This window comes from Thunnus albacares, chromosome 4 (assembly GCF_914725855.1).
Source record: "Thunnus albacares chromosome 4, fThuAlb1.1, whole genome shotgun sequence".
Taxonomy (NCBI): Eukaryota; Metazoa; Chordata; class Actinopteri; order Scombriformes; family Scombridae; genus Thunnus; species Thunnus albacares.
Genome location: NC_058109.1, coordinates 11,352,183 through 11,369,491, shown reverse-complemented (window position 1 = coordinate 11,369,491; position 17,309 = coordinate 11,352,183). Strand labels below are relative to the sequence as shown.

The following is a 17,309-nucleotide window of genomic DNA, read 5'->3' as shown; positions in this document are numbered from 1 at the left end:
AATCTTACTAGGAACACAGAGTGGTTCACACTTGGGCTAACGTTACCTACTTTAGCTATATGTGCCAACAAGGCAGGTATCATAATCAAGTAACGTTAAATTAGTATTGTGACAATCGTCCGACTCAGTGTAAGTCCTGGAGCTGGGGAAAGCAGCAGGCTGTCAATCAGCAACCACACGGCAAGTCTTCAAATCTTACTAACAGAGCAATAATTTCCAAAATGACCACCAGCACACTTATTAGAGGGCTAGAATTAAGAGATTGAGACCATAATGAATTAGAGAGAAGTTTAATGGGAGTCAATTGGAGTCAGGGATGTTTTGGAGCCAGCATGTAGCGGCCGTTGATGGTGCCACTAGGGGTCTCTCAATCAAAATAATAACAAAAGACAGAGTGTGATGATGGTGTGAATTAGCATGGTATCATGGGAGTTGTTGTCTTCATTGTTAAACAACCAGCTTCTTCACTTTAGGATTACTTCAGTGTTCATCGTTTAGGATGTTTTTACCGGGACCCGAATTATGTGCGGAGGTCTCCTCCTCTCAAGAACAAATAGACCCGGTGATTAAAACAGGTAAAAACACTGAACAAAGCAGCTTCACGTTAAAAATCAGTGTTTCTTTGATGCTGTTCAGCAGGCACAGGACGTCTGGTAGGTGCTGCTAGCCAAGCTGCTGTTAACGTTTGCTCAGCTTGTTTCTCTGATAACTTAAGATCCATATGTTTAGCAGGTTTTTACAAGGAGCCGAAATATCCATAGAGGTCTCCTAATCTCCAAAAACAATATACACAGGGATTAAAACTGTAAAAATACCGAATAAAGCTGTTTCACATAAAAAAATCAATGTTCCTCTGACAATGTTTGGCAAGCACTGGACTTCCTGGAGGGGCTGCTAGCCAGCTTGCTTCAGCCTCAAACTCTGGTAGTTGCTACTTGCTTCAGCTACATTCCTACTTCTCCAGGATCCTGCGTTTCCATGCAACTTTGCAGTTCCTGACATTCACAACCTGACCACCAGTTGTTGTCAGACTTTCCCACTGGTCCAAATCACCTTATTTCCATTCCCACCTGGTCACCTGTGTCTCTTTCTCCAGTCACTCAGTACCTGATTCCATCATCACCTGATTGTCATCTGCCCTAATCACCCAGTTGCTTACGTATCAGCCCATTTGCCACTGTCCTCTGCAAGTTCATCAATGTTGCCGTGTGCCTTTGCAGTCCAGCTACTTAAAACCTGATCCTGTATTCTGCTACCTCTGTCTGCCTGTAACTTGAACCTGAACCTGTTCCTGATTTTCTTTGCTCTGCTACCCATGTTCTGACCCTGCTGCTTGTTTTTGACCTACCTGTCTGCATTGCTCCTTTTGATTTGTTTGGACTGTTCAGACCACCATCCCAATGCTAAGCCTGTTACTGACCACTGCTGTCAATTTAATCTTTCCTGTTTGCCTCGTGTGTCTGCATTTAGGTCCTCAATCCTGTTGCCTGTGACACTTTGACTCAAAACCTGCTCTCAAAATGGAACAATAATGAAAAAGAATAAACTCTTGGACATGTGGAAGATCAGGGCTGACAAAAATAAAATAGTTTGACCACATAGAGATTTAATTTCATGTTCCATTTGTGTGTGCAGAACGTATGACAAATTTAAATAATTTTAATTTTTAATGAAACATAAATTTTAATCTGCATTGTATGATTTTTAGGAGAAATCACATTAGCTAATAGCAAAAGGACTTTGCCAATTAAATATTGCTTTCTGTTTCTATTTCGCAATATTTGTTAAGAGTCATTCACAGGCTCCTGCAGGCCCAATATTGTTTTTCTAACCCTTCCTATCAGATTCCATCTGTCTAATGCATTAAGGATACTAAAGATAAATGGACTGAAAATACATGTTTTTGCAGAAAAATGTGGCTCTTGAGTACTTAAGTAAGTACTGGAATAACGAGCAGCAAAGAAAATCCAAACCCACTGAGAATAATGTGGCTATTAGTCTTATATCTGATATTTATTGAGTCTCTCGCTCTCTTTATAATAGTGTTTGGCTTTCTGCCATTAACTTTAATCATTTTTTCCCCCTTTTTGCAGTTTATTTTACAAAAAAGACAAGGTTTACTGTGTCCTAAATACTCAGATCCTTTACTCAAGCAAATGTACCAGTACAATTTAAAAATACTCAATTTCATGTAAAAGTCCTGTATTAAAATAAGTAATAAGTAATTAATTATAGGTAAATTATAGTATTATCAGCTAAATGTACTGTATATAAAGTATACAAAGTAAAAGTATCCATTCTGTATGGACCCTGTGACTGATATTGTACAATCTAATATATGACATTATTAATTGTTAACATTGATGCATCATTGCATCAATACCACTTTACTGTAGCAACTGATCAGTTTTTAAAAACTACTTTACATACAATTAATGTAGTCTGGGGATTCTCTGTAGAGGTCAGGCCCACTTCTATAAATCAGATAAATCTGATGGGTCATGAAATTTTTAAAATGAAACACTGGATACCTCTTTGAGCTTCTAAAAGTTATTTAAATTAAACCATGTGAGAAGTTTAGAGGAGAAATCCTTTTGGTGTAACTGCTAACTAATAAATATTTGAAATGTAGTGGAGTAGATGTATAAGGTAGCATAAAATGGAAATACTCAAGTAAAGCACCTAAAATGTGTACTTAAGTGCAGTCCTTGAGTAAGTGTATTTTATGTCCACCACTGGTCCTAAATCTGCTTTTGAGTGAATTAAACTTGTTGTTGCCAACTTGGCTCCTCTGGCAATGCAGATTTACAGTGAGTGATAAATGCTACTGTAGAATTACTGACTGTGGGGACTTTCCAGTGCTGTTTTACTTGGGCAGCAGGGTAGACCAGTGAGTGGAGTCTGTCCTTTAACTTGCAGGCACATTTTCAAAGCCCTGGACAGTAAACATCCACTCTGCAGACACAGAATCCCAGCTGAAGCACTGCTGTTCTGTAGCTCACCCTGACCTCTGACCTTCTTTTGGAGGAGGCACTAAAATTGTGTGCATTGGCCTGAGTTGTAATCTGTCCCACTGCTTTTCACTTTTCTTTTCCCTTATTTTGTTTCCCAGTCTCCCTGTCACAGTCTGCCAACAGTGCAGTAACAAAATTCAAGAAAAGCTAAGCTAACTGCTAAAAGCCTGCTGGTTCCAGCTTCATAATGAATGTGCACACAACAATTGTCTCATCTAACTCTATTCAAACTATTCCTTTAAAGCACCCAAACGTTTAGATGCAGTTGATGTTTACTTCTGCAGGTGTAACATTCTCAGTCTCTCAGTCCTGAAACCACAAACTAGCAACAGATCCTTCTGATGCTTCTTCAATTCTCCCAAGCCACATCTTTTTTACCCTCATGATGTCCCCTCATACACACCTCAGTCTACCAATCCATTAACATCTAATTTTTTAGTTATTTTTAGCTGGCAAGGTCATTTTATTCTCTTCCAGAATGAGGATGCTAAGAGAATCCGATGAAAAAGAAAATCATTAAACATAATCAGGAAATGACTTTGAAGCATGTAGAAATATCCAACCTTATTAAAGCAAAAGACCTTGAACTGTTTTGTACAAAGTTCCAGCTTAATGTTGTATTCAAAAAGATTTGTCTGTGTCACTTCCACTTTTGTCAAATGCATTTAGTAGATGAGTTGGGGAGAAAACAGCAGACAAATATATTTGGGCATAATTTATAAAAGGAAAAAAAAAAAGAAATCTGTGATGCAGCAGTTTTGTGTGAGGTCCCTGCCCCCCTCTGGCAGAAGGAGCTCATTGCGCTGTAACCTGACGTGAGAGGAGCCACATCACGCCAGCTCCTGACAGCTGCTAGCTGAACACGAGCACACAGAGAGGTATTTCCCCAAGGAGACTGAGGAGAGAAAGACAAAGAGTGAATGCCGAGATGGAAGAAGTTCAAATATGAACAGAAGTAACTACATGTGGGACGTTTCCATGCATTTGTTGATTGATTTGAAGCCAGTTTATCTTGCAGTCTGAATATAAGACTGAGCTATGAAGACTTTTTATCCAGATTTTCATATTCAAGCCTATAGCTCTTTACATTTGCATACTGTAGATGTCTTGGTCACACTTCACTTGTTTCATCATGTAATGGTTTTAGCTGGACACTGTTTGCTGCATTTTGTTTGTATTGTAACTGGTTCTTTTGCAATCAGTGAATATATTCACTTCCTATCTTCACTGAGAAGTCTCCTGAGGGATCAGTGAAAGGCAGACAAGTTGACCTAATCATTCTTGTTGTTTGTTCTGAACGGGTTTAACAAGGAAGAATCCCTCCAGAGGGTTATATCACACTTCTGAGATCAATTGCTGGGATCCAGTTAATTGTATGAGCTCAATGTAATATGGTTTGGAGCTGATGTGGTAAAGAGAGCACATCCTTAAGAGTTCGTCAGCCTATCCTACTACCTCAGCCACCGCTACCTTGCTTGTTCTCCATCTCTGATCTCTGCGAATTGTGGCTTTATTCATCAAACACATCCCCTCTTCCTCCTCCAAAGCTTTTGCATATTGATCTTTTACAACTGGCCTCCAATACTCGACCAAAGAGTGGCATGCTGCAATCAGCTGTGTGAGCTGCATCACAAATGAGGTTGGGGAGAGAGAGATGGAGAGACAGAGGTAAAGAGGCTGCGTGCATGAGTACATTGAGGGAGGGAGAGAGAGAGAGGGAGTAGGGAGGTGTGTGACGGGAGGGTGGAAAATGGGGGAGATGGTGTGCATTGGAAAAGGAGGAGGAGGAGGAGGAGGAGGAGGAGGAGGAGGAGGAGGAGGGGTGTAGTGCTGCAGTGGAGAGAAGTGAGAGGAGACTGCAGTCTCTGCTTATGGGAGAGATCAGACTATGCTACCACAGCTCTGAGTAACTGTAGCCCAAACAGTTACTTATATTGGATGGGCCACCTCGCGAGGGGGAATACCACATCTGACCGGTGAGTTTTGTTTTAGAGATCGTGGAAGATTATTTATGTGACATGAATATAATCAAAAACTAAAAGATCTTAGAGGATCTTTTCTGCATTTTCAAACTAAGTGAGCCATTATAAACTATCATACTGTGACTGCATTCTCTGCACCTGAATATCCTTGTGTATCAGGATGTCACAGAGGCTTCTCTTTGTGGCTGAGTGATGCTGGCCAGTGATGAGCTGCAGAAATCAAAGGCAGATAAGGGCTGAGTGCTAATGGAACAGAGGTAAACACTCTGCTAAAACAAGAAGGGGGGGGGGGGGGGGGGGGGACACGGACATATTTTGGTGTATTTGTATTCAGTCGTTATCCTGATCACTGCTCGTTTGAACAGAAAACATATGCTAAGTTATGGAAGTTAGAGTGTTGAGTTATTCCTGCATTGGATCAGTGGATTAGGGGAAAGGTTATGAAGCACGGAGTTAATGTAGTTTATGTGTCACAGACTGTCTTTGCCTTAAATTTGTGTCTGTTGCAGTTTCTGACATGTTTTGTCTAGGGTGATATGCTGAGAAGTCTGTATAATGATTTCTGGGGCAGTTATATTTTTGGGAGGGACCCCTTTTGCAGCTAAAATTTTAATCATAATCATCATCGCAGAGAGGTAGCAGTGTGCGTTCATTTCATGCCCACGCCAACCGCTCCGGCAATGACTTGACAATGGCCTTGAGCCAATTGGTTATTTGATTGGCTGGTCACTCAGACTATAGGTAGGTTGTGGGCAATTCTGGATAGCTGATAGACACTATCAGGATTGCTTAGCAACAATGATCGGCTGGCCTTCAGCACACGGGCCTCCACTGTATGCGAATGGTGTGCATTTGACCACAAATCTCATCAGTTAAGACGAGGGAAACGTTAAAAAACACATACTGGAATGCAATTTTTATTGATCTGTAGCCTGTGAGTCAATGAAGATAAGGTTACATTATGATTGTGTTTGCCAGACATTGATAGAGAAGTCTGCCGGTTCACTTTCATGTGGTGATGCTTTGCCTCAGTTGAAATGACACAAATCCTCGCTACAGCAAAAGACTCACAGTATATCTTTCTAATTTGACACATGAACTGTGTGTGTGTGTCTGTGAAACCCTGGGATCCGTTGTTGTCCTGCTCATTTAAACAGGGGATAGACATTGTCTTTTAAAGTGTGACAGATCTTTTCTCTTTCAGTGCTCTCTGAGGGTGATAAAACCTCTGGATAGCTCTGAACATTTGAGAGCAATGATAATAACAGAGTGTCTTTTTTTATTTGATGTTTCGTTTTTTTTTATTTTATAAACCTACATGTACTCCCACACAGTACTTGCTTTACAGCCTTAGCAGTGACATTAAACTAACTGATGAATCTTTTAAGGAATAAGAGAGAGAATCACGTAACATTTGCTCTGCTTGCTAGAAGATTTATTAATTTCATTACCTTTTCTGTTAAAACACTTTTGTCCAACAGATTCATCACCTTGAAGGAAAAGCAAAAACAAACACTGAGAGATTATAGCTGCAGAACAAGTGGATGGTCGTAAAGTTGCCAATTATTCTGTAGCATTATGTTGAGCTGGTGGGGGGCATGAGAGCATAAAGGCAGCGTCCAAATCATGTTGTTCAGACTGGAAAAAATACCAATCTAAGAGTTTTACTGCAGTAAAAAATGGTTGCTGTTAGCATATAAACTGCTGAACTGCTTGTGCTCTCAGCATCCCTATTAGTGAAATTGCTGTCTACTTTAAGTAATCTAATAAATGACAAAAAAGAAAGAATTGTCTTTCTCTGCACCATATCGTGATTTAATCCTAAGTGAATTGATGCTACAGTTGTCAAAATCTCCCCTGTTTTCTGCAATACACAGCAAACCTAATTTTGGACCAGAGCATCAACACCTCAATTGCTAATAGTGTGCTGGTGTCACTCCTCATCATGCAAAGAGCAGACTGAGAATAAATAATATAATGCTCGCTTGAGCCTGAGAGGTAAATTGATTTTGTTGGCTGTTTGTGGTGGATTGAATTACCAGAGAATAGAAAGCTGATGAATTGCGAGGAGGACGCTTGTTTTAATAGTCTCTCATTGTGGTGAGAATGACAGTCTTATGATAACAGTTTAGTTTATTCCTCTTATTGGACTATAATAAGGATTACAGTAGTGTTAGCATAATGAATGACCAGCCATATGTTACTTATTGATTTCTTTTGATAAATTGTAAATAGTTGGTAGATATTAATACAAATAAGTCAATGCAAACTCATTAATTTTCCATACCTGCTTGTTCTTATTTACAGTCATGAAGGGGTAATAACTTGTCAACATGCATCCGGTGGAATGCAGGTTTCTTGTCCACCACCGGATTAAAACAGACAAAAAAAAGACCCCCAAATCCACCTAACATGCATATCTTTGGACTGTGGAAGAAAAAAAGCAGAGGGAGGACCCAGATTCAACCAAGTGGCAACTACCACGGCTTGAGGCTGAAGCTAATGCGGAAGTCCTTTAAAGTGCCATGCCAAAAATACCTGGCTCCAATTGACTCCCATTCAAAAAGCATCAACTTCTCTCTAGAAATACTGAGTAAATAGTTTTTTTCAACAAGTCATTATTGTCTCAATTGCTAAATTCAGACCCTCTAATGGGTGTGATGATGGACATTTTGGAAATTATTGCTCCGTTAATAAGATTTAAAGACTTACAGTAGCTTTGATGTCTGTCATGTGGGTGTTGAGTGACAGCTGTTATTGACAGTTGGCTCACCTGTTGCTCTCCCCCAGTTCCGGGACTCGCACTTGATTTTGATTATTGTTGCAATGTTTAAGTAAGTTTAATGTTACTTGCTAACGATACCTGCTGTATTAGTTAGTTAATGTTAGCCCAAGTATGCACTGCTCGGTGTTCCCAGTAAGATAGTGTGAAAGGCAACACCGGCACTCCTTATTTGGAAGGTCCTGGCTCCAAACAGAAAAGATGGCACCGACCATAAGCAGCAACTTTGGCCTTCAAACCGGCTCAAATGCCTACCAATGGATGATGTCACACCTCGTTACGTCCACCTTTATATACAGTCTATGGATTCAACCCGAAGATTTCACAGCATTAACAATGGAGCCACCATCTACCTGTAGAGATCTCCCTGCTTCCCCACCTGTCGGAGAGAACTCCTTTAATTCTGTGATAGCTCAGTCAGGACACATCTTTAACTCTGGGTCTCATTCACCTCAGGCAGTTAATTGTGTTCAGAGGGGGAAGGATAATCACCTCAGCTTCTGCTCATTCCTCACACAGACAGTAAATTCACACATCATCTATATAAACGGACGTGTTTGGTTTCAATTTTAATGCTTTTATATCCCGTGAGATATCTCTATTGAGAATGTGTGCTCATCCGCAGCTCTGATTTCTGTATAATCCTTCACTAAAAATGCGTATTGTAGATTGTGATGACTCTCAAACTGTTTACATCTTGATTTCATCATCTTCCAGACAATTGTTTCAGCACTACGTTTATCCTTGGAGTCTCTAATTTGTTCATCAGTTTGGTCCTTTCCCAGTGGATCACAAGAAACTGGATAATGGTACTGACTGATATGTTACCAAACTGTGTTTAAATTTCAGTAAATTTTAGTAACAGTAATCCTTAGGTGAAAGTTTATTTAACATGCAACACTGGCATCATTGCCATCATTTCTTTTTGTTCTTTCATGAACAAATCTCATTACTGAAGTTGTGACACTTCAGTCATTTCATGTTGCTTATCCTTGCTTTCTGTTTGATCTCTGTGTGTTTTAGGGACGCTGCGCCTAGTCTTTGACAATGAAATTCAACTTATTCAGAAGGCCACAGGCTGTGGCAGCCGCAGAGCCCACCGGTGCCACCACCGTGACCATGGCTCCCACCCCGGCGATCATCTCCACCGCGGCGGACACCTCCAGCTCCAACAACACAGAGATCAGCAAGAATGACATGTTTGAAGAAATCAAGAGCAAATTCTTGAATGAAATTGATAAAATCCCACGTAAGTAACTCATAGAAAACACTCTCTGAGTCAAAATGCTCTTTATATGATAAAATTTGTTGTAAGAAATACAGAAGTTCCAACTCGGTCTCAATTTTCCCTCTGTTTTGAAAACCACAGTGCCTCCGTGGGCTCTGATTGCCATCGCTGTGGTGGCTGCTTTGCTCATCCTTACCTGCTGCTTCTGTATAATCAAAAAATGCTGCTGTAAGAAGAAGAAGAACAAGAAAGGGAAGAAGGGCAAGGATGGCTTCAACATGAAGAACATGCAGGGTGGCGAGGTATGATGCTTCGTGCTTTCTACAAGCTGAAAAGTCAGGGTAACAAAATGTTTCGGATGATGTTTTTTTTTCCCTCTTTGCTACCTTCAATTTATTATTCAAGATGCTATTATTATTTATGACATTTGTTGCTGAATTTATTCATTTAAAGATGTCTCTAGCTAACTGAATTTGATCTTTTACCTGCAGCTCTTGTAGCCCAGGCTGTAGAGGACACAAGGAGAGCGCTCTTCCCCTCCATTTATTTGATGTTGTTGTTGTGGTGGTTTAAATGTGTGACGTATTCCATTGTGGCCTGTGGTGAAAAATGACACACTTATTACGGGGTAGTGAGAAATAATGGGTACTGGGAAGTGGAAAGTTTTGTTTTTGACAAGTCCCAAGCACAAAAAGCTGCATATCATAATTAAAGAAAATGGATGAAGGCATGAGGACCACAGATGTATTGGGAGATTTCAGGGGCAAAATACAGTAAATCAGAGGATAAATGTTAGAAAAGCCAGTGATTAATTTGAAGCCTAATCAACTGACATCACCACAGATTGCCCCGCACTCCAGTGACAGTTAATTAAAGCAATCAATTATTAGTGTCCACAATGTGAATAATTGTCCCAGGCTGTGCTGCCGAAAACAAGTGTGTCATTTCTCATCATAATTGTGGTGGTGGTGGTGTTGACTGCCTTTCTTTTGTAGTGCGTTTGGTGTCTTGTGAGTTGAATCTCTTCCTCTCTCTGCTCTCCTCCTTTTTTTTCCCGCTTTGTGTCTGTCTTTATGTGTGCCTCGTGTTTCTTGACTGTGGTGGACTCCTGCGCTACGGTAGGTGGATAGTTCACGCTGATGCTCTCTGGCCCCCTGGGGCGGAGGGGGGTTTCATGGAATGAAAGTCGTAGCTTCCTTGGCATTTTTGTTTACTTTTTAGTCCCCCACCCCAACTTTTTATTTATTTATTGATTTGTTATGACAGCTTGAGAATGTAATAATGGAAAGCTATGATGTGCTCCATAAACCCCAGAGAGGAGAGTCTAACCATCTAACACATTGTTCGTGGGACAATGTAACTGTAACTCACGCCAATATGGAAAGTATTGGATTAAGAGATGATATGCAAGACAATTTTAACACTATTAATCTATGCATGTGATGAAGGGCATGGTTGGTTGGTTGGGAGACATGGAAATGGTGATGATAAAACTGCATGAAATAGAAAAATACTCGCAAATCTGTCTTTCTGATTGTAATACTCAAGGAGGAGTTAGGATGTGGAGACACTGGATGGCCCAGAAAGAGTAATAATGCTTCAAACTCAAGGTCACCTCTGCAATGAGGCTTTAATTTAACTACAGTAATAACACTGAAGCAATAAGACTCTATATTATTCAAATAGCTGGCTGTGCCCTTTAATCCTGAACCATTATTATAATAATGCTGAACTGAAAAGAGAGGCATTTTTTGTGATGCCACATACATTTAGAGGTGGGTCAGTGCAGATAAAAACTTTGGGACTATATCTAGAAATATTAAAGTTTTGAGTGTAGGGTTTCATAAAATAAAACAAATTACAATCCAGCTAAAAGTCAATAAAGTATGAGGTCTTTTGAAAGCCATCTCCTTGCCCTGAATATTATGTCTTTGCCCTTATCATTTAATATGCATTGGCGTTAGCTGTTGTGAGCTAGTTCCTCAGGATTTTTTATATAAACATGTATTGTTAATGCTTTATTTTACAAGTCCTTTAATTTTATACTAATTTCCTAAAAGTTTTCTAATTAATTTGCAGGTATTTAATGGTTATTTTTACAGAAAGGGTGGTGCAATTTGGAACAAATTATGAGAAGAAAAATGTAAAAAAAAGTGTTACGTTGGTTTAATTGGTAAGTAGCCACTCATTATATTTGAGTTGATATTTGTTAATTTGCAAAAAATCTTAATAAATTACACTCTTAACAATCATTTAACAGACAGAAAATACTTAGTTTTCAGTGTGTAGTTTTGTGTATAGAAAGATGTATTAGAGTATTAGGTTTCGGTAACACTTTATTTTACAGATCCCCTTATTTTCCTACTAATTTCTTGGAATTTTCAGATTTTACCTAAAAGTATCTGTGGTGTAATTGTTAATTTTTAGGACATCTCTTTGAAAGGGTTTTATTTAAATATAGGAAATGCACTCAAGAAAGAATCTACTGCAATATGCTAATATGTAGTTTGACAGAAAACTACACATAGAAAACTAAGTATTTTCTGTCAGAGAATTGTTAAGAATTCAATTTATTAAGTTTTTTTTGCAAATTATCCCAAATATAATGGATGGGCACTTACCAACTAAACCAACTTTCTTATACTTTTTTACCAAATTGCAACCTTTCTGTAAAATTAACCATGAAATACATGCAAATTACCGCGATAATGCATGAAAAATGAAAGACCTGTAAAATAAACTGTTAACCATATCTCCTTGTTCATTTGGTGAAATCAAATCCTTACAAATGAGCCTTTTGATAAACAAGACAACAACATAATATTTGATTTTATTGGAAAATGTTTGCATTTATTACCCCTCTTAGTGGAACTAGCATGCAATGCCTCCACTGACACTGGCTGTCACTCTACTGCACTGGCATGTCGAAGGAATTGCCCAATGATCCAAAAACACTGAGAAGACAAGGTGTGCAGAGTTTTTTAAAAAATGTGTGAATATGTGAATTTTGTGATAAATTCCTGGTTATTATCATCAGGTGCTGTGCAGGTAAGCAGTAACCGAAACATGTATCTCCCACGTAAAAACTCCTGAAGCTCCAGTGTCTGTGGCATGCTGGCTGTTGTGGGGAGCCCAATGTTCTGATTCACAGTCCACTGATTGTTAACGCTGTGGTTTCTTTTGTTACCTTCACATCACAGAAACTCCAGGATGACGATGACGACGAGGGAGAGACCGGACTGACGGAGGAGGAGAAAGAGGAAGAAGAGAAAGAACAAGAGAAACTTGGGAAGCTGCAATACTCCATAGATTATGACTTTGAGAATACAAAGGTCTGTTTTTTTTCAAGCTTAAGCTTAAGCTCATTAGTCTCTGTATTAAAAAAACTAAATATTACGAAGAAGCCAGTCAGCTTAGTATGGAGATCAAATTGCCATATGATGGTGATCATATGGATATTAATCTTCATATGATTACATGGAGATATCATAGTTACTTGCTTTCACAAACCAATTTATATCCCATTCGTCAGGAACAATAGCATTTACAAGGCTTTTGCGGACTACAAAACACAAGATGTAATTTATTTTCTTTCTCCAAATGACTGTACAACAACATGTGCAAACTTCTTACAGCTATAAGCACTGGTTATTAGTAATAGAGGAATTATGTGCATACTCCTATGAGGGGACATCTCCAACAATATAACCACAATCAGCAAGAAATAACAAAGTTGTTTGCTCTAAAAGATGTATGCACAATCACACATTATTTATACAGGCTAAAACATGAGTTTCTTCTCATCATCTAAAGAATAAACACATAGCTGAAGGATTTCAGACAGACTCAATTGCATATAAATATCATAATTAATTGCATACTAACACAGTGCTATTGTGGTATGTTGCTGAAATGCTTAGACTGCTAATAGCCCAATAGGTGGCACTAGCACACAGGCTACAGACCTCAATTGATAAGAGTGAATAAGAGTGAATTTTTTTTTGCTGTATCAAAGTGAAGTAATTAAGACAACAACTAAGTGGTCATGCTCCCCGGAATATATATAAAATGATGTATATAACCTTTTGCAAAATAACAATGACTAAAACATTAGATGGATCATATAACGAGAAATATATGTTTTGAAGACAGCAACCCACATTATCAAAACAAAGGTAACTTACAGCTACGAACAGGTAACTCAATGATGTAAGAGAGGTTTGCCAGATTGAGGAATCCTGTTGTGCTCTATGGGTTGTTCAAGGAGCAGCAAACAGCAGGCAATGCCAGCAGAAAAGCTGGTTTATCTTTATGCTTCCCATTAGCCATTCCATTCTAGCATAGTTCCCATCACAAAAAGACCTAGCTTTTCCCATAGCTCTCCCCTGAGTCAGGTCCAGCTACAGGGTAGGCCTTCCGTTCTGTTTTATCTTCAGTTGCAGCTCAAAAGCAAGCTTAGTAAGCTTAGTAAAGTCATTTTTTAAAGAGAAACTCAAAGTCCCCATCTCCATCCATTCTGCAAACTTGCTAACTGGTCCTGCCGGCTACTCAGTGCATGAAGTCGTAAACTAGCCGATGATAGTGTTTGATTGGTGAGAAGCCAGGTTCAACCTGACCTCCCTTGTTTGTTTGTTTTTAACAATGAATTGACCATTCAATGTTGAGCTTGGCCAAGCCTGGCCTCATTCTGATTGGCTACAACATTTACTTTTTGTCTCTAAGGGAAGCCAGGCAAAGCTGGCCTCCTTTGAGCGATCACAAGACAGAGCAGAGGACATAAACTACACATTGTAATGCACACAGCAGAGGGGTGCTTTTTTGCTTGCTACATCAGATAAAGAAGGGATTGGCAAAAATAAGTAAAGGACATATATGTGGAAATAATAATTTTCATCTTCTTTATTAGAATATATTTTGTGGGGAGGCCAGGCTTCCTTTGGCCTCTGAGAAAAACCCCCTCCGGTTTTCAGAAGTTATCACACTGTGACCACTATGTGAAATCGAAGAAAACCTTCTGACATTCAATTCATCTCCAGTCAGGCAAGATGTTTGTGGTGATTGATTTGCTTTAGTTGTCAAGTGATGTTATATAACCAATTTTGCAGCTCTGACTCTGCAGCGGTGACCCCGACACAAATGAACAATCTTATAAATATTGGATTTTCACCCTATAAAATTCTGTCTTCACTGCTTCTGTCCCCTACACCCTGCCCTCTCCTCTGCACACAGCTCACAGTTGGTATCCTTCAAGCTGCGGACCTCATGTCCATGGACTCAGGAGGAACCTCCGATCCTTACGTTAAGGTCCTGCTCCTACCTGACAAGAAGAAGAAGTATGACACCAAAGTTCACAAGAAAACACTGAACCCTGTCTTCAATGAGACGTTTGTATTCAAGGTTAGTCTCTCAGCCTTGTATGTCCGTGATAAAATATATCTACAGTTACAGAATTTGGTGCAGAAGAGGTGTAAACCTCGCTTTACAGCCTGCAATACTTCAATATGTATCCATGCTGCTGTAAACAAAAAGAGAGACGTAGAGCAAACATTTATGGATGATGGTGAGAAAGTGTAATAATAAGACTAAAGTGCAATAGGACTGTGTCTTGTCAGGTTTCACAGGATATGTGTACTCACTGGCCTGTGCAGTCTACATGCTGCTCTTTTTTCTGTCCTGGCTAATAAAGCCCACAGAGACTTTACAAGTGGCTCTGGGTCATGCTGGAAGCTCTGCCTGTCTGCAAATTTGCAGCAGCTAAAAAAACTGACTGTCTGTGAATGTTCTCTCCCAGACAGAACTGAAGAGATGTCCATTGCCACGTTTATTGTTTTCGCTTTCCAGGTTTATTTGAGATTTCTTCCATTTTCAACTTGAAAGCCTTTTTTCAGTTCCACATGTCTAGACTGGGTATCTACAAAGGATGGTAGCATGCAGAGTAGTTCTCATCTTCATTTAATAATGTTTCAGTCAGCTGGAGCATGTTGTCTAATATTCCTAAGCATGTTTTAATTAGTGTTTAATCTCCTCACCTGGTTTTCCTACACGCATGGAAGCGGAGGGTGAGGGGAGGGTATTCAGTTGGTTGTAATCTGCAACCTCACTACTAGATGCCACTAAATCCTCCACACTGCACCTTTAAACCAGAGGAAAAAGGCATGTAATTAAATTTATGTTCTTTAAATACAAATGACTTGTCTTTTTTCCTCAGGTACAAGGTATCTTTTGTCAAATTCAAATGCAAATTCAATTTCAAATTCATTTCAACTTATTTAGTTTATCTTGTTAGCTTCGAATATTTTTTTATTCAATGGTTTCTTGTGGTAGCTGGGAAGTTAATTAAGCTTCTCTAGTCAATCTGACTTACTTGTCATTGCACTTTTTAAGAAAATAAGGGCAAGCAAATAAGGGAAAGTGTACATGTGGTGAAAAATCATTTTGAACATATCAAATTCCTAAAAAAACTTTTACATCTTCTCATTATTTAAAATTCTTTGATTCCATTCAATAGTCATATCATCCCATTGAAAAATAAATTCAAATTTATAAAATGTGTTTGTTGATCAGGTACCCTACGAAGAGCTCGGTGGAAAGACACTGGTCATGTCTGTTTATGACTACGACCGATTTTCCAAACATGACGTCATTGGAGAGGTGAAGATTCCCATGAACACCATCGACCTTGGGCGGCCGATTGAGGAGTGGCGGGATCTAGACAGCGCTGATCAAGAGGAGGTGCTGTTAAGAATCAAACTGATCAAATTATACTGTGAAAGATGAATAAGATAACTGATTGATATGCAGCCGTCAAAATAGATATTTTATATAACTGTGCAAATATTCAATCATCTGAATTCATTTCTATTTTATTTTTGATGGGCTGAAATGTGTCTTGGTTGTCTTCTGTGAGCTTATAAATTTGAGTCTGAGATGTCTGAAATTTTTCATAGAAAATATAATAGATTTTTCACATTTTCTTCTATTAACTATGGTGTTTTTGTCTTTAAAGCAATAGTTCAGTAAATATGTTTATTTGCCAAAAAATAGTCCAATAAAACCACAAATTTCCCTTTTTACACTGGTTTTTGTACAGATTAAGCAAACAAGAAACAACATATCAAGTAGTGAGCTTTAGAGTTGTAGGTTGATAGATTTTGTTATGTTTGGACAGAGCCAGTTTAGCTGTTCCCCCACCCTATTTATTCCAATCTTTATGCTGAACTAAGCTAAATGGCTTCTGACTTTAACTTCATATTTACTGTGAAATCATGACAGCCTTATTGATCTCATCTAACTCTGGGCAATAAAGCGCATATGCATATTTCCCAAAATGCCAAACTATTTTGAAAAACTTTTTTGAGCAAAAACCATCTTATTGAGTGCCAAAATCTTGGAACTAAGAATCTAAATAGGACTGTGAAATTCCAAGAACACAGACAATATTGCCTCAAGGACAAGAAGACCTCAATTTCAGCCCACGGGAAAAAATGCAAGACACACAGCAGACAGTAGCTGAGAGCATTTTGCACCAGGCAATCATATTCTAAATTGAGCAGTTTGCTGGTATTGTCTGATGAGCATGTGTGCCTGTCATTTCTGTCTCTTCTCTCCGTGCTGACTGCTCAGCCTGAGAAACTCGGAGACATCTGCATCTCCCTCCGTTATGTCCCCACTGCCGGGAAACTCACCGTCTGCATCCTGGAGGCAAAGAACCTGAAGAAGATGGATGCCTGTGGATTATCTGGTAGAGAAATGCAGTCATCAACTCAAAGTTACAATGTTGGAATTAGAATTTACACTGCAGCACTTTGATTTAGATTGCTGCTGTTTGGGAACACACAAGGCTTCAATTTGTGTCTCTACAATTGCATCTATGACTATGAATTTCTACTTTTATGATCACTGCAGTCATGACACAATGCTAAGGTACAAGGTGGTCAATTGCATCAACTATAGAGAAAGGAGGGCTCACCACACTTAGGTCCAATGCAAATATTTGATGTTAAAGTCAGTTTTTTAGTCACTAGATCTTCATTAGGGCAACATTTTTTGACAAAGGAAATCCCACAACATATGATGACATCTAATAAAAATAAGCCTGTGCTTTGTCATGAAAGTACACCTCAGAAAAGCAGTTTACAACTGTAATTCCCTAGGTCCAAATACATAGAAAAGTCCACACATATTACATAACACAAAAAATATAATGACAGACATATATTTTAGTGGAAAAAATGTAAGGAAATATTGTATAAACATCAGGAAAGCTAATAACGACAAGAAAATAACTTGCCTTTACGGACTCC

At 38.9% G+C, this 17,309-nt stretch overlaps 1 protein-coding gene across 2 annotated transcripts in view; it reads left to right on the top strand.

Annotated features, from left to right (window-relative positions):
- LOC122981310 (synaptotagmin-2) overlaps positions 1–17,309 on the top strand; it is a 30,689-nt gene that overhangs the window by 10,364 nt on the left and 3,016 nt on the right. The window contains exons 3-8 of one of the 2 annotated variants that reach the window (XM_044349976.1): positions 8,802–9,027; positions 9,148–9,308; positions 12,216–12,338; positions 14,236–14,403; positions 15,571–15,738; positions 16,630–16,747. In XM_044349976.1, the coding sequence (XP_044205911.1) occupies positions 8,826–9,027; positions 9,148–9,308; positions 12,216–12,338; positions 14,236–14,403; positions 15,571–15,738; positions 16,630–16,747 (940 nt within the window). In that variant the 5' untranslated portion in view covers positions 8,802–8,825. Of the gene's footprint in view, positions 1–8,801; positions 9,028–9,147; positions 9,309–12,206; positions 12,339–14,235; positions 14,404–15,570; positions 15,739–16,629; positions 16,748–17,309 lie in introns of both variants that reach the window. The other variant, XM_044349974.1, reaches the window with a different exon arrangement.